General features: G+C 44.9%; 2 protein-coding genes across 4 annotated transcripts in view; one reads left to right on the forward strand and one right to left on the reverse strand.

Annotated features, from left to right (window-relative positions):
- The window catches only part of LOC111950242 (pyruvate carboxylase, mitochondrial), a 99740-nt gene that overhangs the window by 41138 nt on the left and 30743 nt on the right, over nucleotides 1-27859 (forward strand). For all 3 annotated transcript variants that reach the window (XM_023967664.2, XM_023967663.2, XM_023967665.2), the window contains exons 9-10: nucleotides 4172-4334; nucleotides 14099-14281. In XM_023967664.2, coding sequence (XP_023823432.1) covers nucleotides 4172-4334; nucleotides 14099-14281 — 346 coding nt within the window. The remainder of the gene's footprint in view (nucleotides 1-4171; nucleotides 4335-14098; nucleotides 14282-27859) is intronic.
- LOC111950243 (leucine-rich repeat and fibronectin type-III domain-containing protein 4-like) lies at nucleotides 18548-27709 on the reverse strand. Its single transcript, XM_023967666.1, has 3 exons — nucleotides 26961-27709; nucleotides 23389-25098; nucleotides 18548-21355 (listed from the first exon to the last, which is right to left on the reverse strand). Exons 2-3 carry the CDS (start codon nucleotides 25077-25079, stop codon nucleotides 20269-20271), a joined length of 2778 nt encoding a protein of 925 aa, XP_023823434.1. The 5' UTR covers nucleotides 25080-25098; nucleotides 26961-27709; the 3' UTR covers nucleotides 18548-20268.

Consider the following 27859-nt stretch of genomic DNA (forward strand, 5'->3'; position numbering starts at 1 on the left):
GCCCTTTTGCCTCCCTCTTTAGGAAGATTTCATATTCAACAATAACATATTTGAACAGAATATGAACTTTCAGCATGTCCCCTTTTCTCAGTAACTTTCCAGGTCACTCAGTAACTTTCCACACACCTAGGTCCTCTTGACCCTTCTTTGACCCCTTATATATATATATATATATATATATATATATATACATATACACACACACACACATACAGTTAAAGTCGGAAGTTTACATACACTTAGGTTGGAGTCATTAAAGCTAGTTTTTCATCCACTCCACAAATTTCATGTTAACGAACTATAGTTTTGGCAAGTCGGTTAGGACATCTACTTTTCATGACACAAGTCATTTTTCCACCAATTGTTTAGACAGATTATTTCACTGTATCACAATTCCAGTGGGTCAGAAGTTTACATATATTAAGTTGACGGTGCCTTTTAAATAGCTTGGGAAATTCCAGAAAATTATGTCATGGCTTTAGAAGCTTCTGATAGGCTAATTGACATAATTTGAGTCAATTGGAGGTGCACCTGTGGATGTATTTCAAGGCCTACCTTCAAACTTGTTGCCTCTTTGCTTGACAACACGGGAAAATCTAAATAAGTCAGACAAGACCTCAGAAAAGAAATTGTAGACCTCGACAAGTCTGGTTCATCCTTGGAAGCAATTTCCAAATGCCTGAAGGTACCACGTTTATCTGTACAAACAATAGTACGCAAGTATAAACATCATGGGACCACACAGCCGTCATACCGGTCAGGAAGGAGATGCGTTCTGTTTCCTAGAGATGAACGTACTTTGGTGAGGAAAGTGTAAATCGATCCCAGAACAACAGCCAATGACCTTGTGAAGATGCTGGAGGAAACAGGTACAAAAGTATCTATATCCACAGTAAAACGAGTCCTATATTGACATAACCTGAAAGGCCGCTCGGCAAGGAAGAAACCACTGCTCCAAAACCACCATTAAAAATGCCTGACTGCTGTTTTCAACTGCAAATGGGGACAAAGATCGTACTTTATGGAGAAATGTCCTCTGGTCTGATGAAACAAAAATAGAACTGTTTGGCCATAATGACCATCATAATGTTTGGAGGAAAAAGGAGGAGGCTTGCAAGCCGAAGAACATCATCCCAACCGTGAAGCAAGGGGGTCGCAGCATCATGTTGTGGGGGTGCTTTCAGGCAGGAGGGACTGGTGCACTTCACAAAATAGATGACATCATGAGGCAGGAAAATAATGTTGATATATTGAAGCAACATCTCAAGACATCAGTCAGGAAATTAAAGCTTGGTCGCAAATGGGTCTTCCAAATGGACAATGACCCCAAGCATACTTCCAAAGTTGTGGCAAAATGGCTTAAGGACAACAAAGTCAAGGTATTGGAGTGGCCATCACAAAGCCCTGACCTCAAGCCTATAGAACATTTGTGGGCAGAATTGAAAAAGCGTACAAACCTGACTCAGTTACAGCAGCTCTGTCAGGAGAAATGGGACAACATTCACCCAACTTATTGTGGGAAGCTTGTGGAAGGCTAAAACGTTTGACCCAAGTTAAACAATTTAAAGGCAATGCTACCAAATACTAATTGAGTGTATGTAAACTTCTGACCCACTGGGAATGTGATGAAAGAAATAAAAGCTGAAATAAATCATTCTCTCTACTATTATTCTGACATTTCACATTCTTAAAATAAAGTGGTAATCCTAACTGACCTAAAACAGGGACTTTTTACTAGGATTAAATGTCAGGAATTGTGAAACTGAGTTTTAATGTATTTGGCTAAGGTATATGTAAACTTCTGACTTCAACTATTTATATATCTATCTACATACACATACTTTAAACATGTAAAGTAATCAGTAAGTTCTAGTCTGGTAACATGAATGCGTATATTTCAAGCTAGAATCCAACAGTGCAATCACAACAGCAAGATGTGTGGCCCGTTGCCATGAGAAAAGGGCAACCGGTGGAGTACAAACACTGTAAATTCAACTTATTTTTCTTTCTTCTCCTACTAGTCGTACTACAACTATTTGCATATTGCTAAAACCCTGTATATAGCTGATAATATAACACATGTCTCTTCTTTTTTTTAAACCCTTTTGAGCGTCAAATTCTATGTTTCTTGTTTTTTTGGTTTCTCACTTTTGTTTAGTTTATTTCACTTGCTTTGGCAATGTAAACATATTCCCCATGGCAATAAAGCCTCTTTGTATTTAATTGGGATGGGAGCACTTTTCTATTCCTGTGAGATCACATGGTATCGCACCTAGGTGTTGAAGGGCCCTTTTTACGACTAATTGTCTTGGAGGTAGAGAAAGTGGGCAGAACAGTTGGGTTAATCCAATATGACAATACGCCCCGTTGCTTCAGTTGGAAGGGATTACTGCCTCTGTGTAATTATGTCTTACTGAGACCTTGGTAACACTGTCTTAGTCCGTGTAAATACCAAATGACAAAACAAGTCAAGAAGAAAAATAAGAGGCAGAAGCTGCTTCCCCCCCCAGTGATTTTCACCAGATGAGCCTGTGCCTCTTGATATCTTTGTTTTCTGTTTATCAAGTTTGAAATGCAGCCACTTACTTACTACTACATGAAATTTAAAGTATCTTCTTAAAATTCGATTTTTGACTGGGCACACATTTTTAAAGCGCAGTATAGAGAATGTGAACACGGCTACAAGAATGTCAGTTATTATATCAAATATGTAATGTTCCACCCACGAAATGATAGAATTTCACAATTACATGCAATTTTCTTACAATGAACACTTTCGTTTGAGCCTACTTGTAGAAAATCTCTTTAAACATATTTTTCTAAGCGTATTTTCTACATCAAATGTATTGTTTGGTGGCGAGCAATCCTGTTTTGGATCGAACGTTAACAATTGAAAGAGGTCAAGGAGTAGGTCGTTTTGTTAGTGGGCTCAGTAGGCTGAGAGTGAATGAGGAACGGATGTCGTCAACCTTTTTTCCGAAGTGGTTGACAAGTCGTCTGCTGAGCGGGAGAAGGTGGAGAAATAATGGTATACATTAAGTGATGGAAGTATAAAATGATTGCCGGTTTTCAAGCTACACAGTTGCTTATTCTCAGCCGGCCCAGTTGTTTCTGAAATTGTTTCTGTCAGTTTAGAAGATATTCCGTCTCTCAGACATAAGCAGCGTCCAACCTGCTCCAGGGCCTGAGATTCTGTTTGTCATGTTTTATAGCAAAACATTTTTCCTTTGTTTGACTGTTCATGAAGTATTTGTCACCACCAGCCAAAATGTTTCAATCCATTGATGCAACAAAAAACTCCTGCCCAGACACTTTGTTCCTTAAATTGAAGTTTAACATTTAATGCAAGTACAACTCTGTCCCTTCCTTTTTATTGGTAAGAAAAAGTGTTCCCTCAGCCTCGAGGCACTGACATGCACACATATATTTTAGTCATTCAATGAGTGGTAGACAAAAGTGATATCATTGACTTGGATTTGTTGAGATTTGCCTATGAGCAATTACAAAAACATTCCCTCTTATCGTGTGGAGCTCTGAGTTTTAATTACCATTAAATTGATTTTCTACCAACCTTTTTCATAATTAGAATTGCTAAATGGACAGACGTTTCTGTGAAAGTTAACAGCAATAGGGTTTTTAGTTTTGGCTCTCATAGTATCGTGACGCATCAGATTTATATTCCTCTCCATCCATGACTGAACAGAAACCAGTTCCAGCTCCCTCTGGATTGTTGGCTGTGGTCACAGTGGAGCAAGTGTCAGTTATCTTTCCTTACCCTGAATACCTTTTCTGCGCTCTCTTCCCCTCTGAACTGAAGTCCCCCCCCCCCCTTTTCCCTACATCTCTCAGGTTTATTTTTCAAGTGCACTGAAGGCGTGTCATGAACCTAACATCACGTTTTAAAATGGGAATAGATATTGCTGTTTGAACTCTCATCTTCACATCAGTTGTGAATGTCACCACACTGCTTGTGTATCATGTAGGGGATTTTCACACAAGGTATCTGAAGTTGTCATGGGTATCGAGAGAAAAACAAGATTCTGAACTGGTAACTCCTGTAGACATACCAGAGTGGGAGCTTTATGCACAACCGAGTGCATTTTCTTCTGTTTTCCTTGTCAATTCAGACATCAAAATTCTCTTTTTACTCTCCCCATCCTCTTCCTGTCAGTGTGGACCTGGTTCATGCTCAGCTGCACGTGTGTGAGGGTCGTAGCCTGCCAGAGCTGGGCCTGAAGCAGGATAAGATCCGGATAAATGGCTTCGCCATCCAATGCCGTGTGACCACAGAGGACCCTGCCCGTGGCTTCCAGCCTGACACTGGACGGCTTGAGGTAAGCAACAGCCCTCCACCTCCCCGCAGGCTACTGCCACTCAGTTTATAATGGGCTGCATTCTCTCACTCGGTGTAGGGCCAAAAGGTTTCCTAACCATGAGCCCTGCAAGAATTTTTCCTGTTTGGATGTCACGTGGGCAGGAGGAAACTCCTGGCCCTAGTTATGCATGTCCATTTTAGGGTAGTGTTTTTTTTTTGTATGCAGGTGTTTTAGTGGAGGCTCCAGGCTGGGCCAAATCTGCTCTAAATGTTTGTTAGGGATGGGTTGCTTTTGGAAATAAATAATTGAACAAATATTGACATCAACCTCCCCCTCTTGGTGTTTGACATGTAGGCCTTGAATTAGTCTAAAATACTTGGCGGCTTTAGATTGTCTTGGTCGTCTACCTGGTCTCTCTGATTCACACTAAGGAGCTGGGTTTTTTCCTAATGCTTTAAGAGTTCAACCTCAGATCTGCTCGGACTCCCCTCAGGGATCTATCTGAGCACATACAGTGGGGAGAAGAAGTATTTGATACACTGCCGATTTTGCAGGTTTTCCTACTTACAAAGCATGTAGAGGTCTGTAATTTTTATCATAGGTACACTTTAACTGTGAGAGACGGAATTTAAAACAAAAATCTATTTGGGATTTGGAACTGTCTCTGTCTCTGTCTGCCTTTCAATTTGAGGTAAGGAAAGAGACAATGTAATGCGGCCGTAGTTATTGTCCATGAGAGATGCAGCAGGTGATGGGTAGAGCATCAATATTGACAACTTGATGCATTATGGATGGGCATGGATTTGAGTAAATAGGTGTAGAGTGGAGCCAGATGGGTGAAATGCAGAACGAATGTTTGGGTGTTGTCCAGGGACAGGATAGTAGATGAGGTACACACTACAGACGGGTTCTCTTTCCTTCCCGCTCTTCCTCTCTCCTCCGGGTTTGTCTGAATGAGGGCTTGCTTTGAGCCCTCTCCAGGCTCTGCAACTAAGTGTCAACTTATTTTTTTCTTCTCTGCTTTCCCAGACATTACGAGAGAAGGAGAATGTTTGTGCAAACAAAATAATGAACCCCCCCACTTGTAAGCAACGTGTGAATGCGACATCTAGTAAAGACTGGGGAAGAGGGAGGGGCGCAGGTTTAGCTCCAGACTTCCTCCTCCCGTATTTCTTCTTCAGAAGCTAATTTGAAGACACAATGATGAATGAGGATGCAACTCCTAATGGATGGAATTCAGATATGCAGGGCGAGTAGGAGCACCGTAATTTAGTAGGTAGGGAAAAGAAGCGTTAATACTTGTCATCGGTTCAATAGGTAATCACTGGCATTGGATCAGTTTACTTTGTTAGATCGTCAACGGTTCCTTTGAATTATTTTGACATCAGTCGATATGTTTTTGTATTCTGTTCACTAACTGGGCAGGTGGTAAATGAAAAAACTGCACATGAAAACAACAGAATTACCTCTGCCTAATTTAAGCAGTCTGTCAAGGAAATGTTCAGTATCAGTGTGCCAAGAAATTGACTAGCGTCGTTATTGTGATCACTGCGTTGTCGTTGCCATCATCATTATGGTCCTGAACAACAACCTTAGAATGATGAATGTTGAGCTGAGACATTGCAGACTGTTTGGAATGGGAGTTTCCCAATCTACTGGAGAGGTGCTGGGTGCCACCAATAATCTCCCTTTAAATATCCGATTAGCCATTATTTAAACTCCATGCATATTCGACTCTTCGTGCAGATATTCCCAAGGGCATGGCCAATATCCTGGAGACATTTTAATTCAGTTGGGCTTGCATCTGAGAATACTAAACAAAAGTCAAGGTTGTACACGTTGAGTAAGAGTTTTGCTGAATTGGTCCATGAAGACTTCCATGTTTTGTTATTTGTTGGCTTTCACAGCTCTAACGGCAAATCTTTGAACCAGTGGTGCCATTTTGTTTTTCTGTGGTTTTCAGATGGCCCAGGGAATACAGGCAAAGCCGACGATTACATTAGTATTCTGTATTAAGCTCTGTGTTGCCCCCATGTTAACAAAACCATCATTTGTGAAAGTGCCCAGATATTCCCAAGGCGAGACGACGTAAAATGGAACATATACTTGTGAATTCTGAGCAGGGAACAGGAGAACTTGCAGGCATTCTATAAACATGCAAAGTATGTTTGTGCTGGCTAGCTTTCTAGGCTCTCTGGTGGTGTGATCTGTCTTATTGGCTAGTCTGGTTACTGTTCTCTTAGGTTTTTGTGCCAGAAACTGGCATGGTCTGCAGACTAGCTTCCACATGAAGTGACCCACCGTGGAATAAAGAATATTACTACTTTCATGTATTGTGGACTGACTAGACTAGGATGATTCATATGCTTCATGTATTCATTTAGATGCATGTTTTACGTATGCAGTTCATTTAGGACTGCGTCCCATTCCAGCCACACCCCCACTCTCAGCACAGTGAGACGTCCCCAGCTCCCTCCACTGCTAAATATGTATTAGTACCTGTCCTGTTCTCTTTATCCACTATACTGAGCAGGGCAGTTTCCAGGGAACCATTCTATATCGGTGTTCTGATGACTTATAACTTATACTGGCAGGCAAATTTTATTCATATTTTTAAATTCAGAAAAGACCTCAATGACCCCCAGACAATCCATTGTCCACAGACAGGTTTTTAACTTTTCAAATGACTACCTCATCGAATTCTTGGAATAGCAGAATTGTTATTTTAAAGGTTCACATTGAGTATATTTTCTGTGCTCAAGTAGCTAGTCACCCCCCCAAAAAATGGTCAAACCAGGAAGATGAGCCGTTTGAAACACTTGAATCTTGCTCAGCGTTTCTCTTCCCTGTGGTTAGTTGGGCAATCTCACTTGTAACCAAAGTATAGCCATGCTGTCTTTAATGACATAGCAACCTGGCATTAGATAGAGAAGGCAGCTCAAGACTGCAGATGTCTGGACTGCAAATCTCAGCCACGTTCAATATTCCCAGAGGAGTTTCACATATCCCGTTGTACAGTCCGTCTCTCTATTGTTCTACTGCCTCTATTCCCCACTCAAAAATGTGGGAACAGCTGACCTCAAACTACTGCATTGGGTTGAGATTTGAAATGGATGTATTTGAACATTTATGGATTTGAAAAAGGCATGTCCTCAAGTTTGTTTGGCTGTTTCTACTGCAATATTGATACTGTCACTGAGCGAGTAGATGGATGTTTCTTGTCCCTGCTTTCTCAGTTGCCATTAGTGGCCTTCCAACCCAGTGCGTGCAGGGACTATTGTGGTGTAGGTTGGAAGGTAGGGGGAGGAGGAATTGAATCAGTCCACGACTACATTTATACAGTGTTAATGAAAGCTGAAGGGGGGGGGGGATTGAATAATTTGTATTTATAGCACAGGAGGTTGAGGGCACCTTTAATTGGGGAGGACGGGCTCTTGGTAATGGTTGGAGCGGAAATATATGGAATGGTGTCAAATACATCAAACACATGGTTTCCATGTGTTTGATTCCGTTCCAGACATTTATTATGAGCCGTCTTCCCATCAGCAGCCTCCTGTGATTCTAATTATTTTTTTATAGCTCATTTTAAAGAGCCGTTTACTGTCTTCTATACTGATTTGAGTTCACGTTTTCTTCATCCATTGACTAGCGGTTCATGGCCAATGAAATGTAAGGGTTTGAAATAATGCCGTACACCCACCTACTAAATTCCTGAATCCGCTGAATTCATGCCTCCTTCACGCTTGCCTCTTTTCAGTCTCTCCTGCTGGGGCTGACGCTTACCAAGATCTCCCATGTTTGCATTTACCTTCCTTTCATTCACACTCTAGCATTGTTATTTATTATTCTACTTGATGTCGGGCTACTATTCTGTGTTGTCCTTTATCACTACTAAGTATTTCGTTTTTTGCATTGTGATGCGTTAACACGAACAAACCAGACTAGCTTGATTTAGAAGCGTGTTTAACAGAACTGTCCAATGTAATACCCTGGTTAATATTTCCTTTGAATTTAGAACCCGTTGTAAAGTACCTTTTTCTGTTTCTTATGAGGTACGGTAGTACATATTAAACCTGTATAGGCTACCCTATTCAGACAGGCCCTCGTACCAATGTTGTTCATCGATGGAGAGCCCCATCTGTTGCAGACCTTGTAAAATAACCTCTCAGAAACTAAATCTGTCCCTGCTGCCCTAAATGAAATTGAAAATGTCCCATTTGCTGATACTTTGAAATGAATATCATTGCGCAGCCCCCTCACCCCTTGTCCTGCGCCTAATAGAAACCAATTCACTGTAATTATGATGGACATTCTATTCCTCATGAAAAATGTGCCTCTGCACCACTGTATTTTATTGGTAATAAAGGTCTCCTCTTTTTCATCCTCTGTTTACCCACGTTCCCCCCATTTTCGGGTGGTTTCCATTATTCATTCCTCCCCCTATCCTTGTCTACTCCTGTTTGCGTTTTCTAATTTTCTATTTTGTTTTGGTCTCCTGAAATAATTTGGTTCTCTTCCCTTATCTCCGTCCACTCTCACTTCATTTCCCTCTTTTCTTTTTTCACCTCCATCTCCTTCGCTCTCTCCCTCTTTCACCATCTTCCTCCTCTCTGATGCATTTTTAGTTTTAAACGAGTTATTTTTTTTATTTTTAGGTTTCCCTCACTGCACACTCTCCCTCTGCTTGACATTTTCTTTTCTCATGCAATTCAATTCCATCCCACTCCGCCTTTCTCTCTTCCCACCTTGGTTTGTTTTCAGACAATTGTTTTGCGCTCTCGTCTCTTCATGGTGTAATCCCTTCTGCTGTTTCTGTCCGTCTCTCTCCTGTTCAATTTGTCTTCTATCCTGCCCTCCCTTATCCCCCTCTCCGAACAGTGCTTGTTGGCTCTTGATGAGTCTCTCCTACGCGTTGCCTCCCCCTAACCTTGCCCCCACCACAACCCTGACCCCCAACCACAGCACTACACCACCTCTGAGTGTCTCTAATGTCCAGCCTAATGTGATTGTGTGTCATATTTACAGTATTTCTGTATGACCGCTGACCCCGTACTGCTGCGTGTTCCAGGGAATGGATCAATGGTTCCTAACCGCCTTCCTCTCCCCGCTTCGCCACCATGTTTCCTCCTAGATCCAATCTAATTAACGGGTCATATTTGATACTGCTCTAGTCTCCCAGGCACGCATCCCAGACTCATTAGTCTTCCTGTGTGTGTGTGTGTGTGTGTGTGAACATTTGTGAATGTGCATTTGTTCTGTCTACTTGTTGTCTCCAACTGGGGAATGTCAGGTTGTGTATGTTTTTGCAGCATCTAGAGAGCTGCTGTCTTTTTCCCCCTGCCTAAACCTTGAATTATTAATAATGTCACTTTCAACTGCCATGTAGGTTACAAGTCTCGTAAGGGGTGTCCATGGAGTGAATAGGTCTTTGTGTCTCTGTGTGTCTCTGAGCAGGACGGGGCATGAGAGTCCTTTTCCTGATGTCTTAATTGCCTAACTGCAGCTGTGGTACATAGCTGCTATGTCACTGGGATTTGTTGGATCCGTTAAAGTGCGTGGGGACTCAGTTTTGCAGGGAGGTAAAATGCTTACTGATGGGAGAGCAGGGTTTCCGTTAGGAAAATGTGGCCCTGGACATTTGACTAGCAGCATTTTCATTTACCAGACATTTGAGAAATGCACCTGACCCATGTGCACTGGGTGCAAAACCGGATTTGGGTGTCCACCCACGGTTCTCAGAATGACAGAAATCACATTTGGATTATGGCGTCCTTCTTACCGAATTCTGATGCGCATTCGAAAATGTTAGAACATTCCACATGACATTTTTCTCAGCCCACAAGACGAGTAATAAACAGCAAAATCACTAGCCTGTCAATATACTATCCCCCATAGTAGAATATAATCTATTCTGTTGGTCAGCTTGTCGTTCTGTGCGAGAAATAAATAGCCTATTCCAAACAGACTCTGGGACAGTTGTTGGACAGTAGATCCCAAATTCATACATCCAGTAGGCCTAGGATATATAAAAATGTGGCTGATGCAACAGATCAGAATGTCTAGCTTTAAAATATTGATAAACTATTATTTCTTCACGTTTTATAAGCACAGCAATGGAAGTCTTTATAAAAGAATTGACTCCACATTTGGTTGTATTTTGGCTAGCCTACTTTAGAGCAAGGTAAACATGTTACATAATATGTAGTAAAATGCGCAGGTTTCAAACAATTAAGTAAGGTAATCTCACTCACTTTTGTACATCGCCTTGGTCCGTACAATTGACCTTATTTTAGCTCCCCAAAAACGTAATACTTCCAGATCAACTGTAATGTCAATACCATTGTAAAGCACACTTTCTCCCCTTTCCAACAAAATAAATTACATGACCTAAACGCTGCCCGTTTCTGCATGATTCAAGAAGGCAATGAGCCCCGTCGGGTCTTTTTAAAAATGGCGGGTGGGGAAGCAAAACTAATGCGTGATAGTGAGGAGGAGAGATGTTGTGTGGGGAAATCGCTTTTTTTCACTCGATCTGTCCAACTTATCGCCTCTAGAATGTAAATAAAACACTATAAAGAGTTTATATAATGTGTCATTACATACCTATTTGAAGGTTTGTGTCGAATTTGAATCGGGTTTTTAGGACGGTGCTAAAGTGATCTTCAGAAGTAAACCGTTTTTTTGAGTCGTGATCGCTTGCAGTGACGACGCAAAATATGACTCGGTATCCCCCCTTACCCCCGTCACTGTCCATTTTTTGTTTTTAAACGATGAGAGTGCTACAAGTGCTACACCTGCTGGAGAGAGATTGTAAGACAGAAATAGTAGCTATATGCATGCTGTACGTTACGGCATGACAAGTCACGATGTAACGGAGGGTCCGTTTTTTTCCAACTATTCTCCAATACTATAGAGCCATTACCATGTCGATCAACCCTTGAATAGAAACCTAGTTTACACCCCCGATTTTTGAAGTCAACACAGTCGCTGCAGTCCCATTTGGTTTTCTTTGCAGCCTCGTTTGAATGTCGCGGTTGCACAAATTTGTACGGAATGGGTTGAGTTTACGTTAGGCCTATATGTTCTCAAAATGCATACTACCGCCAACTCATTGCAAAGTGGTGTGATGCGCGGAAGCCTGCCTACCGTTATACGCAATTTGAATGGGAAGTGCGCTTCAATTACCAGTTGAGAAATGCGAGTAGAAGCTCTTTTCTTCTTTTTTTAAAGGTTTTTTTAAAACGTGATTTCATTTAGAATTGTTGCGTGATGATTTGGCTTCTAAAAAGCATGTTTCACTCCAGCAGCAACAGGAGCAGTAGCAGCAGCTTTTGCTCTGGCTGACAGATTTTCAGCTTAAACCAGGCTCTGTATCTGTATGCTGTGCGAGTGTGATAGTCGTTATGAGTCTTTAGGCCTAACAGAAATGCACACCCAAGTTAATTCAACTAAATGGTGCAAATGAACCCATAAACCGATAAGCATGACCAGTCGAATGTATTTTCATCATTGAATGGGCTAAAAAACATTATTTTTGCGATTTGATTAAAACATTTATCGGCTTTTAATTATTATTTTTGTCAAAAGCCAGCCCAAAGGACACCCTGTGGGAGAGATTTGAGTAGTGTCCACATTGTATCAGCAGTTCAACTAGCCACACTGGACATACACATTCTCAGGCAGAGCTTTAATATATTTACATAAATAATTTGACTTGTTTAAAAAATATATATATATATAATTTAAAAGCAGAAATATCTAGCAGCAAAAAGCTTGTTCCCCCTAGCTTGACCGTAAAGACAGTCTGGTCATATTGGGCTTCGTAGTGCAGCTGATCTTATTCCACTCCTGTGTGTGACGTTGGCCAGGTCGACAGGAGGTGTTCAGTAGACATGCTGAACAAGTCTATCTGGCATACCGTGTTCCTCCGGAGGACCCTGCCTCTGTTGTAGATGTGCTCTACACAGCTGGGTAAGCTTGGGCAAACCTTCGGTTCAACTTGTCAAACTGACAACGCGTTTGACGTCGTCTCTAAGTGAGGGAGGCAGGGAGATGCTAAACACAGGTGTTGTGAAACCTTTTGTTGGACTGACAGTTTTTTKTTTTTTTGTCCGGTTGGATGGGTCCTAGAGGGTGTGGTGTTAGAGGCTGCAGCGTGGTACGGGTACATGCTTGTCAAGGAGGTTTTAGGCTGTGAATTAGTGTAGGTGTTGTGACCTACTTTTGAACGGAGGGTTGCTGTGTCTAACGATGGAGGGGGGGGGCTGAGTGGAGTTGGATTGGCAGGCCGCCATCTTAAATTGCCCTGTTGCCTTGACGACAGAGGTTGAAGCGTCGCACACGCATCCTGACAGAAACGAGCACGTTTAGACCCCCTCAAGCCTCCCTCCCATGATGCAGCATGTGCTCCAAGACCAGAGCGCATTTAACCTCGGATCAGTTTATTCTCCCAGACAGAGCGCGAGAGAGAGATGCAGGACATACACACTGAGTCTGGCCCGAAAGGTTTTAGTCACTGTGCTGTGGCAGCGTGATTGGACATCATCCAGTGTTACCTTGGCGCCATGTGTGATCTCCTCTTTCTGCCACAAATACTGAATGTTGTTTTTTTCTGACATTGTCCATTACTGTGTTTGCTGTGGGCTTCATCCCTCCGGGTAGATTTACGTTAATAAACAGTGGTAATGACGTTTAGCCTACTGTTTGGAAAACAATCAAACACAATCATAGTTGTAACTTGCTCATTTGGTTACTTTTCTATATATTAAGACCACTGGCACTATCCCGAAGTGCAAAATTGTACTATAAAACATTATTCGGCTAAGATTGCGATATCCTATTCATATCTAATTGAGAGATTTGGAGAATTGAAATGTGAGCGCTCCAAGATACACAGCAGCGCCAAGGGTGGGAGCAGCACACCGCGGAACACATCATCTCTCCCAGTTCCCCTCACAACACGAGGGCTGGGGCTCTAACGCTTGCAACGCAGGTGGACATGTTTAATTGTGTTGGGAGGCTGTTTGGCTGCGATTGTTCTGATTTGTGTAAGGGTCCTCCCTGCAGTGCCTCTCACACAGTGAGAATGAGGTTAACAGTGCTTTAATCCCTACGCTGGGAGGCACACGGAGGCAGAGTGATGGGAGCTTGGAGGATGAGGGGGTGACTCTTATGGAGCTAAACACGATTTTCAGTTGCATTTTCAGTATGCCATTTTCAACCAATAAAGATATCAGCACAGCACGGTAATACCAAGCTTGAATAATTCAGTGGTTCAGTGCCAACACTATGTGTCACCCATTTAAGGGCAATATCTGCTGTTTGGAAGGCTAGCTTTTTATCCTTGGTCTGTTCTGATATTGCACAGAGCCTAGCCCAAGACTTTAGGAACGTCCTCTCTCTTGTGTGTCTTTTCAATCAAACCTTTTCATTTGGAATGTTAACTTTACTGACATCCTGTGAGCTTCTTTTTGATTAAAAACAATCAAAAGTCTTTAGAATTTTAATTGGCCCATGAAATGCAGCTTGTTTAAAGGATATCAGCTAATTAAACATATCGCACAGCTACAACTGAGACTACCACTGACTAATTGAGTGAATTGACAAACATGAAACTTGGAAAGTGGTTGAGTGTTATCAAAGGATATGAATTGCCACATTTGTAAATGTGCATGTACTTCGTACATACTGCGTATCAACAGGATTGCTCTTTTCCTGACGCCTGTCTTATCTGTTGCATTGCTGCCTGCATACCCCGTAATTCTCCTGTCCCCATTCTTCAGGTGTTCCGGACTGGAGAGGGCATGGGCATCCGTCTGGACAGTGCCTCCGCGTTCCAGGGGGCCGTCATCTCCCCCCACTACGACTCCCTCCTGGTCAAAGTCATCGCCAGCGGGAATGACCTGCCTGCCGCCGCTGCCAAGATGAACCGGGCGCTGGCAGAGTTCCGTGTCCGCGGGGTCAAGGTAGGGTCATTACCAACAGCGCGTCGTGTGGCCACATTAGCCTTTTTTTATTCTCCAACTGCTCGACTCAAGTAGTAAAGCAGTATGATATATGCGGTGGATGGCTTCAAATCTAAATATATCCAGTCATCAAGAATTTAGAACTTGTCAGAGAACCCGAAAGTGCATGGAAGTGCATATTTTGATAGTACCCCGTTTTACACTCACCTGAAACTGTCTGTATGTGTCATTACTGTGTTATGGTCAGGGATGCTTTTGGCATGAGATCCTTAGTAAGGGAAAAGCTACATAGTGAAAAGTGCTGAAAGTGGCAACTCTGGAGAGGAGAGTCGTGGAAAGCAGGAGCTCCATGAAAAGGATGTCAGAAGGCTAAGTGAGCAGGGAGAATGAACTGTGTTGAGGCCATTACGGGCCGTTAAGGCCAGTCAGGTCATCTATGCCTTGATGATGAATCTGGTTCTGATCAAAGGCATTTTAATCACTACGCTACTGTACTGCAAGGTCAAGTGAGCTCTGTTCTTTCTCTATTCGTAGTTCCATCTAATTCAATCCACGGGCCACAGATCAAGTCAATGATGAAACATTTTCTCCACAAAACCTAGATTTGTTTTCTTGCAAGAAGCGCATCTTTTAAATGGCACCATTTTAAGTGGCCAATTATTTAGTAGCAAGGGGAAGTAGAAGCTAATTATACAGGGGATGGGATGGCTCATGTGTAAGCATGTGACAGAGGATGAAAGGCTAGCATATTAGAAACATTCAGACAGGAGGAGTCTACTTTCAACTATGTATCGAAGAAGGCTTTGGTTTGGAATTGTAAAGTAGAGAATCAGAGATACAGATCAGTGGGATTTCTTTGTTTATTCGATACTAGTGTCAATAACAACATGTTCACATGAAAGCACAGTATGAAAGGCAGTAATGGCTGTCTGGATGTATTTTTGTCAGCTATGTGAGAGGAGATTCTTGTACTGCCAGCCTTAGTTTTCCATGGCTCTAAATGAAACCTTTGATTGGGGAAAGTGTGTGTGATTTGAGCGAGGGTTAGAGGCAGCAGCTGCACCATGGCACAGCTGAGCTTTTGAAGGGCATGCAGCGGGGCAACTCTCCAACATTGATCAGTGGTGGAACTCTGGTCTTCTGACCGTGTCCGACCCCCTTCACACACTTGCATTTCCTCCCCCAGCCTCTTCAGACCTCCGCCTCCTGCAGCGTAATCCCTTCTCTTGATCGTCCTTGTTCTGTTTCAGCTTGTCTAGTTTCCCCTTCCCGAAGTTGTGTCCCTACTCCCCTCCTCTTTTTGACCTATGCTGATGCAGTGTGACAGACTTCTGCCCTGGAGTTGTGATATTTCATTGCTCTTTTATTTCCCCTATCTTCAACCCCTCTCAGCCTCTCCCTAACCCTCGCTTTCCCCAAGTGTATGCTCTCCTCTGCCCCGGAGGTGTGTTGTTGGCATGAGGATTTGCAAAGGCAGCACTCCAAAATATCAAAAGACATTAAAGCTGCTCCAGATCACCCCCTCTCTGCTCCACAAGGGCACTAACAAGCCAACTGTCACGTGTTAATGGCGGATTTTCACTTCAGGACGGGTGAACAAGTTCAAACCCATGTCTGTTGCCCAACTCCCTCCCTCCATTTCTTTGCGTGTGATTAATTTCCCTCGCTGCGTAAGCTAAACTCTTTTTCCCCATTTCCCCCCCCCTATCACGCATCCCTCCTTTCTCATCTCTCATGCTGTTCCTCCCAGTGGTGGAAGGCCACTCAAATCCCATCAGGCCGCAGCAGTGCCTCTTTTTTATTAAGCAGCTTCAAATAGCTCATTTATTTAGCACTGACACCACCAGAGATTTAATTACCTGTTCAAATAAGAGCCCAGTAATTTCCTCACCAGCACCATTAGGTGTTAGGAAGCAGAGGACTTGCTGCCAACATCTGCGCAACATATTGGCTGGGAAAACTGTCAAACTGTGATACTACCCTAGCCCTAGGCAGCGCAGGTGTCATGTTTTACCAAATCCCTCATGATTTGATGGTGCGAGAAAAGAAAGAAAAAAATCCCTAAACATGTTGAAATCCTGTCAAAAAGTAAATCCCACAATGTCTTTTCTGGGCGTAGGAACAGACTGTGACTCGCCGAAGTTGTGCTTCAGCAAGATCTCAGGTATTCCAGTGCTCATGTCCATTGTTCTGTTGTGCTAATAGCTTTGCGGTGTACTGTAGGGATGCCGATGCACCTTGGGAAGACTAACCAACAGTACCAACCCAATGTCCATTACATGTAGCTCTGTCTCACTTTGCAGCTGGACTATAAATTGGCTTTAAATGGAGTTTTCTGACCCCTCTCTCATCTGCAGATAGAAATCGTGCCTTTCGTGCTCTGGAAAATGACTCTCTTGGGTCCTACTCGAGGATTCCTGTGCCCACCATCAGTTTTATCTATTGTGTCCCCCTTTCTCCTACCTCGCCCTCCCCTCGGTTATGGATGTACAGTGTGTACACACACACACACACACACATACATACACACACACACACACACACACACACACACACACACACACACACACACACACACACACACACACACACACACACAAGGATGAGAGCGAAGACGAGGTTCTTGAACAATTGAGATGGGAGCACAGGTTATTGCCAGCTTGTGTAACTACTATGTTCCTTTACAAGTAGAACCTGAAGATGTGGCTCGTGGTCCATACTAAACACTGTGTAGAGCAGGAAGAGTGGTTTTACAAGGGACTTTGAAGCCCTAATCTGCGCTAAATGGTTCCCAGAGGTGTGACTGGTGTTAGAGGGAGATATAGCGAACTGAAGCATGGAGTAGCGAGATGGGGAGAGGAGTTGTGTGAAATTGAGATGAGTGGGAGGCTGCTTAAAGAGAAGCGGAAGATGTTGTGTGCAGGCAGGCTAGAGACAAATTATCCCGTTTTTTATTTCTTACCTCGCTCAGATGAACATATGTGATTGTATTATGTATTTTGAATTTTTTTTTTTTTTAGGCAATGGGATTTGAAATCGTTGCCGCACTCTGCCTCAAAGCGGGATTGTGAATTAGGGGTGTTCAATAAGGATTTCACAGCTGTGACACTTATTGTCATCATACCCCTCTCTGCTTACCTCCCCTCCACACTAACACCCCACACTGCTCCTCCCCAAACAGTCTCTCTATGCAGTTTAGTGATGAGACATTTGTAGGACCAGGGTAGCAGATAAACACGGATTTTAATGATGTATGCAGCAGTCTGTTACTGACCACTTAAACATGCATGTACATGAGTCATTTGCATGAATAATACTTAAGCCCTCCAACGTTCATTCTCTCTCCCCTCGCTCTCTCTCTCTCTCCCTCCCTCTGTACCTGTCTCGCACATTTGTCTCTCGCACACAAATAGAATTGTACTGAATTGTACGGCTACATGAATTTCCCAATTTGCATCTGGTGCTGATTTCCACAGCATTTGCTTTTAGGAGGGTTGTGATTCCCTCAAGGAACCAACCACAAAATGTCCAGAATACTGTTCGGGTTCTGTCTATATATTGTGACGAAGCTTGTCCAAATGGCCATTTCACTTTCTTTTTTTTTTATAAAAAAAATAAAATGGAGACTGACTGTGGTGGATGAAGCTGCCTCTTTTTCAAGATTTTGGTGGTTTTATGTGGAATGAGTGTCAGTCTCTCATCCACTTTCTCACGCAAACAGACATCCACCCACACACGTCTCCTCTGATCATAGGGTGTGGCTGGGGTAGAGGTGCTTCAGCGTGACGGGGAGTATATATTTTAAATTCAAATGGGAGAGTTAGAATGCTGGTCTGTCCTGTTGAATTACCATGTTTTTCTGCTCAAGTCTCCAGTTGTGAATAGAAAACACCTTGGCTCTACATCTGAGATGGAAAAAGTCAACGCTGTCACTTAAAATCGTTTTCCGTCTGGCTGTCTCACAGGCAAAGCCTCGGGAAGACGTTTGGGGGGCAGATTAGAATTTTTTTGCCCGTCGATGAAAAAATTGCAGCTACCCTTAACATCGTCCCGCGGCTAAGCACGTAGTCCTCGGCAGCTCAGTCGTAATGCTCAAAGTGTGAGAGAAAAAAGGTGTWTAGTTTGTCAAGGTAGGGCTGCTTTGGTGTCCAGACATGGACACACTGAAGCCTGTTTGTGCTGCTATCGGTACAGTTGTAATGACAAAAAGAACAAGGCGTGCAAGGACTGACCATCAATTATATCAAAGGAATATTTTTAACCATGTTGAAGCTATACAGTGTTTATTTACATTTGCGTTGTTTACAAACTTTGGAATTAAACAAGCTTGACTCAATCGAAAAAAACTTTCTTTGGATGAAAAAAATAAAGGTTCCCCCCACTACAGAGGGCTATATCGGTCAACTAATACAGGATTAGTTAAGTCCCCGGTGCACTACTTCTGTGAGGGGGGGGAATTTATATATATATTTTTTTATTCCAATTTTTTTGGGGGGGTGGTGTGTGTATTTCAGCACCCGTACTTCCCGCAGCTATGCTCACAGGTAGGTTTTTATATGCAGGGGCAGAAAACGGCCAGCCTCGGTGAATGACTTGGATCGTACGACACTAAAGGAAATAATGACTACTTAAAATAACTGCTTTACTTTCTTATCCAGCATATTGGAGATGTCTGAGCTGTTTCCGAGATGTTGAACTTCTCCTGAACTTAACTGCACAATCGTATCTACAGCTTAGAACACTGTAGCTTTACCCAAGCTGGTCCTGTTAACTGGGAAGATGTGTTATAGTAGTTTCTAAAATAACCACCAAGATCTGCCAAGCTGGGCCCGTTGTCCACAAAGCGTCTCAGATTACAAGTGCTGATCTAGGATCAGGTACCCAGCTGTCCATATAATTGTATTTATTATGAGCTAGAAGGCCAAACTGATCCTAGATCAACACTCCTACTCTGAGAGGCTTTGTGTATATGGGCCCAGATATTAACTGGACTTGTCAGCAGAACATGATATATCTGGGCTCTACGATGTGAACAATGGTTGGTTGTAGAACCGCGGGTCAGTAGTTGCAGCACTGCTGCGCAGAGTTCACATTGTGTTTGTGTGAATTCTCCAATCAGCATTTTTTAATTGGCTGAAACAGGTCAGCAGTTTGCCTCTGGCAAGAAAAGAGGAAACGGGTGCACGCACTTCTCTCACACTATCTCCTTGTCGTCTCACTTATGTGTGAATGTGTGTATCGGCCACTCAATCACACAGCTCATGCTAATTGAGCTCGACGGGGCTTTTGCGGCTATGAATGTATACTACAGAAAAGTACATGACAGATGGCATCAATAGACGTAGCATGAACCAACTCCCTGTCTACTGCGTTATCTCCGAGCTCCTCCCTGACGCCAGGCATCTCTTCTGCTCCCCCCAGCCAGTGTCTCTACCCCTTATTCTCCCCATCTCTCTCGCTCCCTCTCTCAGCTAAACAAACACCTCTGTGTTTGCAGATAGGCTGCTTCCTGCTCTTTGCAAACAAACACATGATAATTGACTGGCATCTGATTATCACAGTTGTCTCGTGTACCAGTTTGAGGCCTGATTTACTCAGCGGTTTGGCATTCAAAGTCGAGACGCTGCTGTTGAGTGGTGGTTGATTTATTTACTGTAGTAATTCATTAATTGTTTAATTAATCTTGTTGAAACAAGTCTCAGGTTGTAATCCCCATGCGTTTGGGTAGTCGGTATCTCACAGCTTTAGACCAGCAGACATCATTATACCTTTTTTTTTTTCTCACAATAGTTGTCACTCCCATCTGTCCACACCATACGTGGCATTAGCTCCTTCACCATGTGCTATGTTCCTTGTGCAATGCACTGTGTGCTTTGATAGTTTCTCGTCCTTTTTAAGCCAAATGGCTTTTACATCCACCTGTCCACTGTCAATTTATCCATTTCAGTCTTTGTTTTGTTCCTTTTTGTCCCTCTGTCATCTTCACCCTATAAAACACTCTCTTCCAGGTCTCCGATGTTGTCAGCCTCACTGGACTTAGAGTTGGAGGTGTTGTGGGTGTGCAGGTAGCCATGTGTGAGGGCAGGTGGGGGGTGGTCGCTGCCTGTGCTGCTCGCTGAACTGGCTGTTGAGGCACACTGGACCAGCATGCCCTGCACCGACTGGCTCCTCCTGGTCCATATCACACTCAGTTGCTTCGCATATCCGTAGCAGGTTGTCGTGGTGATCTCGCCCACGTCAAAGGAGCAGCTGCGTGTCGGCCCTAGTGGCGGGCGATCTCCCCTCCTTGAGTCCTTCACGCGCTCCGACTCCTCCCCCTGGGCCTCAGAGTCTAGGCTGCATATGGAGCCCACCATTTTGTCCAAGTCTCTCTCCTTCTCCTCAGAGTGGCGCAGCTTGAGCTTGCCTGAGTGTTTCGGGGCCTTGTGAGCTCGGGGATGGGGTAAGGTCTGGGAGGTGTTGGCAGGGGAGTAGTACAGTGTCACTCTCTCACTCTCAAGGGTGAAAGGGGGGAATCCTTTCCCCCTCACGACCACCTCCAGGCCTGGCTTCTCACCCTTTCCCTCCCCACTGAGCTGATCTGAGTCAAGCTTTGGCTTGGGCTTGTTCTTGGCTTGGGGTTTGATTTTCAATGGCAGCGGCTTAGCCTGTTGGCCAAGAATGTTGTTGGGCAGAGCCACCATCATCACGCTCCCGTTTCCGTTGGTCTGAGCGTAAACATCCACTCCTTCCTTGGAGGGCAGGAAGTCGTCATGGTGATGGGCAGGGTAGTGGCCCTCGTCTTGACAGTCTCCACAGACACGGTGCCTTACCATCATCGCCACTGTGAACACCAGCAGTGTTACCACGATGACCCCCCCCACCATGACCGTCAGCGTGCCGCCCAGGAAGTGGGCCTGCAGGGATCGGCACTCTGGGAAGTCCTCTTTGGTGCTGAACTGGGTGCAGCCTAGGACCTTGGTGGTGGCCAGGGTGGACACCCCATCGTCAAAGATGGCCAGGACACACAGGCTGTAGTCTGCTCCAGACACCAGGTTCTTCAGCAGGAAAGAGTTGCTTGTAGGCGGCAGAATTCTAACAGACAGGGAAGGGTGGGGGTGTACAAGAGAAAAGGACATTGAGCCATTTGCTGAGCAGAGAAACAGGATATCTGAAAGCGGCTAGGAGAGGGAGATAAATCGAATGAAACGCAATAATCTACAATACAACGCCTAAGCGCTAATGATGATAATGTGCAGCCAGCTAGAGGGAGGAGGCGTCTGATCTGCTCCTTTGTTGTGTAAATGGCCTTAATCAATAATACTCTGCTGTAGAGGGAGAAGGGTAATGGAGACTATGAAGGATATTCAGGGTAACAGGAGGCCGACTTTACCGGAGTCTATTTCCCAAACTTTTCCCCCTCAGAAACGTGTCATGCCAAGCAATGAGCTAGTCAAGACCAAGGCGATGACACATACTCACACCCCAATTACCACCGCCCCCTCCCCAAACAATCTACGCCAGGAAGCGGAAGATACGGCAAACACTCCGCCGTCTTAAATCTTTTACCCAGTCTCCCTACTTTTAATCTCACCTGGCTGGCAGTTAACCTTCCTTGAGCCCTTGCTCTCCCTCCATTCCTCCACACTATCCTCACATTATCTCTAGCTTTGGGTTACAAATCACTTTAAAACGTTTACTTGTTTACATTCAGACATTGTAATGGAAATTGGAAAGATGGGCTTTACTCGAAACATTAACTCCAAATGTGCAAGCTATTATCTCCATGGGGTTTATATTCTGTGAATAACTTTGAATTGTAAGCTCTATTGAAAACCTCTCACAGGGATATGCTGTTCAAACAAATTAGGGATGCAGTCACGGGGATGGTAGAACTTAATGTTTGCTGTCATCCCTCTTTTATTTAGCAATAAAGACTACATATGCCTTGGCATATACTAGGCACCGAAATGGTGTATTTGACTACTTTTACTTTGATCTCGGGAAGGCTTAACAAGCAGTTCACCTGTCCTTTTTGAGACGTCAGGGAATTATGAGCCGTGAAACGATTATAGCGGCAATTCCCATTGTCCTCTTTGAGAACATGTCTGATATCCATCAGGGGAGAAGGATGAAGAGTTAAATCATCCTGGCTACTTGCTGAAGGGTATGAGACTGGCCTAACCATCACTTCAGTCTCTCTGCGCAGTACCTCGTCATAATGCTCCAATGTACCTGCTCTTATTTTCATTTTCTTTCTCTCACCTCCATTGTCTGTGGTCATACATAGATTATCGTGCAAGGAGTGTGTTAGATTGAACAAAACGACTTGTTTCCTGATGACTTATTCCATGAACACGACAGGCTGGAGATGCAGTTCCCAAGAAAAAGCGGCAAACGGAGAGTGGGTAAACGAGAGAGAGAGCTGGAGATGACGGATTGGGAGGCTTTCTTCCTGTTTTTCATTTTCCTTCTGACAGCATTCCGAGTGTGTGTGCGTGTGTGTGCGTGTCAGTGTGTTTGTCGACACACTGTCCTGACAAGTCCTTGAGAATCTTTCAGTATTTTATATAAAACACTGCATCTCTATTTAGCTACCTCTCCCTCCCTACTTCCACAAACTGAAGTGAGTGGGTTCAGTGTTCCCTAGACCCAAACCCCCTATCTCCCTATTTATCTCCATTTCAGTCAGCGGAATGGGATGTGACACTGTCCTCAGATCTGCAGCTTGCGCTCTTATAAGGAGTTCATCCTCCTTTCCCCCCGAGTCTTCAGGCTCTCTCCTTCCACCGCCCCATCTCCCTTCCGTTCCCTCTATAAATACCTTGCCCTCTTTCATACTTCTTTTACAGTCCACTATGGCTGCTCTCCTTTGTTTCATGTGTCAGGGATGGTGTGTCATGTTCATCACCCCTGGTCCCTGTGACTCAAGAACACTGAGAACTCTGGTAAATGTAGAACCTCAGGGGAGTTTTTGAACATGACAGTGTTACAATAGAGGAGGACATAGGGGTGTTTTATTATTATTATTTTGCATCTAGCCTCATTGATGATCTGTTCATGCTTGGCCAATTGGGAACTGGCTCTCAGGTTGTGCACAATTTGCTTTGTTACTGAGAGGAGCTTACCTGTACACCAGGGCGTCGTCTGCAGTGCAGTTGTACTGGATCTGGTACATCCACACCAGGTACGGCCCAGTGGCCCGGCCCAGGACCCAGCGCACCTGGGCCGAGGTGGCAGTCACCCCCAGGACCCCCACCAAACGCTCACTGGTGCTGGCTTCTCCATCCCCCCTCTCTCCGCTCTCCCCCTCTCCTGTGGCGTTCTTTACAGAACCACCACCACCCTTCCCGTTCCTTCCAGACCCTCCTGTTCTCCCACTGGAAATGTCTGAGGAGCCTGGGTCTCCACGAGGGTTGGTGAGGGGGACAGTGTTGTTGCCGCGGTGAGGGAGGGGGATGATCTTGAGGTCTATCAGGGCTGTAGCCTCCCCGGCAGCGTTGATAGCGATGCAGGTGTAAGCCCCGTCGTCACGCGCCCGCGTCACCAGCACGTCCAGGGTGCCATTGTAGTAGGAGTACACACGGCTGGAGTTGGCCACGATGCGGTCGTCAGGGGAGATCCAGTGAATGATGGGCTCGGGGTCACCGATGGCACGGCACCTCAGCGTTGCCCTCTGGCCCTCCAGCACCCACAGCTTGTTGGAGTGGCGTGTGATGAGCGGAGGCTCACAGGTGAACTCCTCCTCTGGGATGGACCAAAAGTAGCGCCCGGCCAGGTGGACAGGGGTGGCACACGTCTCCATGTCGTCGCCGCGGATCAGCCGCCTCAGCCACAGCAGCTCACAGTTACAGTGCAGGGGGTTCCCCCCGAAGCTCAGGCTGATGACAGCGCTGTAGGGCGTGGGGCTGACCACGCCCGTCTGGGATCGGGAGAACAGGGGGTCGGGGGGCAGCGTCTGCAGCCGGTTGGACGTCATATCCAGGCGTGCCAGCTTGTAGAGTTCGCCGAAGGAGCCCTCAGCGATCTGGTCTATGAGGTTGTGGTCCAGGTTGAGGGTGTGCAGGCTGGCCATGTTCTGGATGGCCTCCCAGGGGACCTTCCTCAGATTGTTGTAGGACAGGTCCAGATCCTCCAGCGTCTGCAGGAAGTCATCGAAGGCCTCGGCGGAGACGGCGGTCAGCTGGTTGTTGTTGATGATGAGGTGCTGTAGGTTGGTCAGGCCGGACAGGTCTCTTGGCCCCACTATGGTCAGCCGGTTGGTGTCCAGGTGGAGTGAGCGCAGGCTCTCCAGGTCAGCGAAGGACAGGGGCCGCAGGGTGTGGATGGTGTTCCTGGACAGAGTCAGTTCCACCAGGCCTGACATGTTGGCAAAGTCCACCCTGCCCACCTCCAGGATGAAGTTATCTGCCAGACGGAGCTCCACGGTGCGCCGGTCAATGTCAGGAGGGACGAACAGCAGGCCCTTGTTGACGCAGAGCGTGCTCAGAGACTCTGAGAGGTTTCTGCACACACAGTGGAAGGGACAGATGGAGACCATGCCCCAGGTCTCTCCAGCAGACACGCCTGGGCCAAGTAGCGCAGGGAAGACACAGGAACCAGTCACCACGGCCAGCCAGACTACCGTCTGTGGGGTCAGAGGGCAGGCAGGGGGTCTCAGGGAAGGTCTGGTCACCTTTGGCTTGAGTTTAGGAGGGGGTACGGTTCTGTCTGGGTGGACCCCTTTTAGAGAGGTGCGTTGCTTTGAAGGCTTCCAATAGGATTTTGAGTGGTGTGGCGCCAGGTATGGGTGTAGTATTTGTTGGTTGGATTTAGGCATTGTTGTGCTGGTTATTCACCTGTGGAAATAGAAATGGGACATTGTTAGATCCCTCTTGTTCATAGTGTTTTTGTTGATCCAGTGGTGTTTAGATCTAACAGTGCATTAGAGGTATTGGATTGTGCAAATGCTATTCAGAGTTTTAGATATTGACAATCCACAAGCATGTCGGTCAACACCGCTTTTATAATCTGTGTTGGTTCAGCTGCTATGTTTGTGTAGGCCAATGTGTGTCTTTTGCAATTGTAATTTCAATGAGATATAAGGCTAGATTGAATATGAACCTTCCAAGCCTGGGATGTTTTCCCAGACAAGACGCTGTTCAGTGGTTCTGGGATGTGGCCATGTCTACTGAATCACACTGTTACTGGGGCCAAGTGTCCTTTTGTTTGTTCTCACCCTCCACTGCCTACTGTGTTGTCACGAGGGATTGCCCCGTTAACCTGATGCCTTACTGTGTGTGACGTGTAAGTGTGTCGTTGTGTGACGTGTCGTGTGTGTCTTAAGAGTGAACATTAACACGCATCTACCATCTAATTAGATGGAATAATAGGGTTGAAAACCTGAGCAGAAAAGGCAGGCCCTAAGTGAAGTTGAATAGGGGTTTGTAGTGCGACTGACTCTCCAGGTCATTATGTGCAAATGGACTTTGAATGGAAGCCTAGTCGCTTGAATTGTCTGAGTTACATCACAAGGCTGATGATTATGATTAATGTGACAGTGTTGTGCTTTTCCACGGCGGCTGCATATCGCCAGGTTGAGAATTATTCAATTTGTGCTCGTTTGAGCCTTATGCAAGGCAAGCGTCTTCTGCTGTCACGCTCACAGTTAGTGTATGTGTTTGAGGAAGAGTAAGAGGGTGAGATGAAGGACCCACAAGGGAAATAATGGATGCAACCTATAAATACCTATATGTGGTAGACTGTTTGTCTCTACGCGTGCCATGCATGGTGTAATGATCTACATAGACGCCTTACCGACAAATGTTGTGTGTGTAAGGTGGGGTTGAGGTGTGTGTGCTGTAATATTTTATGCTATGATAAAAAGCCATTGACTGGATTACCAGAAATCTGTATATGGGGTTTCCCTTTGGACCTGTATGTCTGAGGGGGGAGGGGGATGCATGGTAACAGGGTTAATTCACCATCGAATTAGCCTAATAAGCATGACGTTATATCCCATACCTTTTTGTCTGAGGGTTTGAATGGGTTGTGCACCCCCCCCCCCTTAGTTCATAGTCAGTGACTGAGGCGTGCACGGGATTGGTTTGTCCCCTACAGTAGGTGACTTGTAGAGGTGAGTGTGAATACCCTGTTCTCCCAAGCAGAATACCTAGGGCCTCATTTACATAGCATTGTTTTAAAGAAAAACAACCTGCTGGCTATAACTGACCGTTTTTCCAATTTGCTTTAAACCCTTGTTATACTGTTGATTTTGCTACGTTTTCCTCTCCTGACTCCATAATTGATGACTAAATGGACCTATTACACCTTTTCCGTGTTGTTGCGTCACCGCCCCTCTGTCCACCTATCCATATTCACTTTGACATGAGCTCAGCTCCCAAATCAACATGCCTATGAGAAATGTGATGCTTGTCAGTTTCTCTGTTTAAGCAGTAAGGCATGAGAACCCGGGGATTATTGTGTGAATAACTCCTGACTATGTGCTGTTCTAAGGCCCGATGCGGAGCTGATGCTAGGTCAGTCCATTATATACCTCCTCCGAATTATGTGCAAGGATTAGCAGAGGGACATGGGCACCGATAATGAATTTCTCGCACAATGTGCATTATAGTCTGAACAGATTGCGAGTTAGATGCTATCTCCTTATGATAAACACAGGGGTCTGTTTTACTGTGAAAACAAATGAATCTTAACTTACAGAAGTTTTGCTGCTTATGCTGTTCAGGATGCCACATCCATTGATTCGTTCTGATAACTGGAGCGTGAATCAAAATAATCCGATTTAGTTTTTCAAGCATGAGCCCGGAGGTTTTCAGAGACAACAAGCTTATGTTTTCTAGATCAACAACAGATTTGAAATGTGTGAAACATTTCATTCTGCTTCACCACATTTATCCTCCTCTGTCTCTTATCTATTCACTAATTGCAGTCTTCTCCCAGGACAGTATCCAGTCTCTTCAGTTTACTGTGTAGTTATTGGTATTCAGACCCCTCTTCCTCTCGCTGTGCATCTATCCTTTGCAGAAGCAGCGAGGCTCTAGAACATCCCCAAGCCTGTGTTATCTCCGTGTTGAACTGCCTTTCGCCCTCTCAAACGTCCAAACGTCTCTAACCCCCTTTCTCCTCCTAAATGGGCAGTTCAGTTTCCCCACTGTGTGGGAAGGTTAATGATGCCTTCTCACTCCCTGGTTCCTTCCGTCAGGCTGCCTGTTTTGTGTTAGTCCTTCAGACATGCCCAGGGAAAGGAGCGGTGCTGTAGAAGTAGAAGGCTCTCAACCATAGATGTCAACGACCTATAACGATTGCATGGTTCACCTCTGTGGTCGACGCGCTTTTTCACAACTCAATCAATGGCTTGTTTTGACGTTATTTTCCCCTGCCGTCCTGTGCTGTACTAGTCTGTGATTTGTGGATTTCGCTGCAGCGAGCCTGTGTGTGTGATCGAGAGAGAGACTGCAATGTGTGTGCTACTGAGAGAGGACAGCGGGAGGGGAGTGGGAGAGGGGAGAGTGTGAGAGGGAGGGGGAGAGAGAGCCTGAAGCAGTTCTCGCTTTCGATAGAAGGGGGGAAGATGGAATTGGAATGGCTAGGAGAAAA

This window comes from Salvelinus sp. IW2-2015, linkage group LG23 (assembly GCF_002910315.2).
Source record: "Salvelinus sp. IW2-2015 linkage group LG23, ASM291031v2, whole genome shotgun sequence".
Taxonomy (NCBI): domain Eukaryota; kingdom Metazoa; phylum Chordata; class Actinopteri; order Salmoniformes; family Salmonidae; genus Salvelinus; species Salvelinus sp. IW2-2015.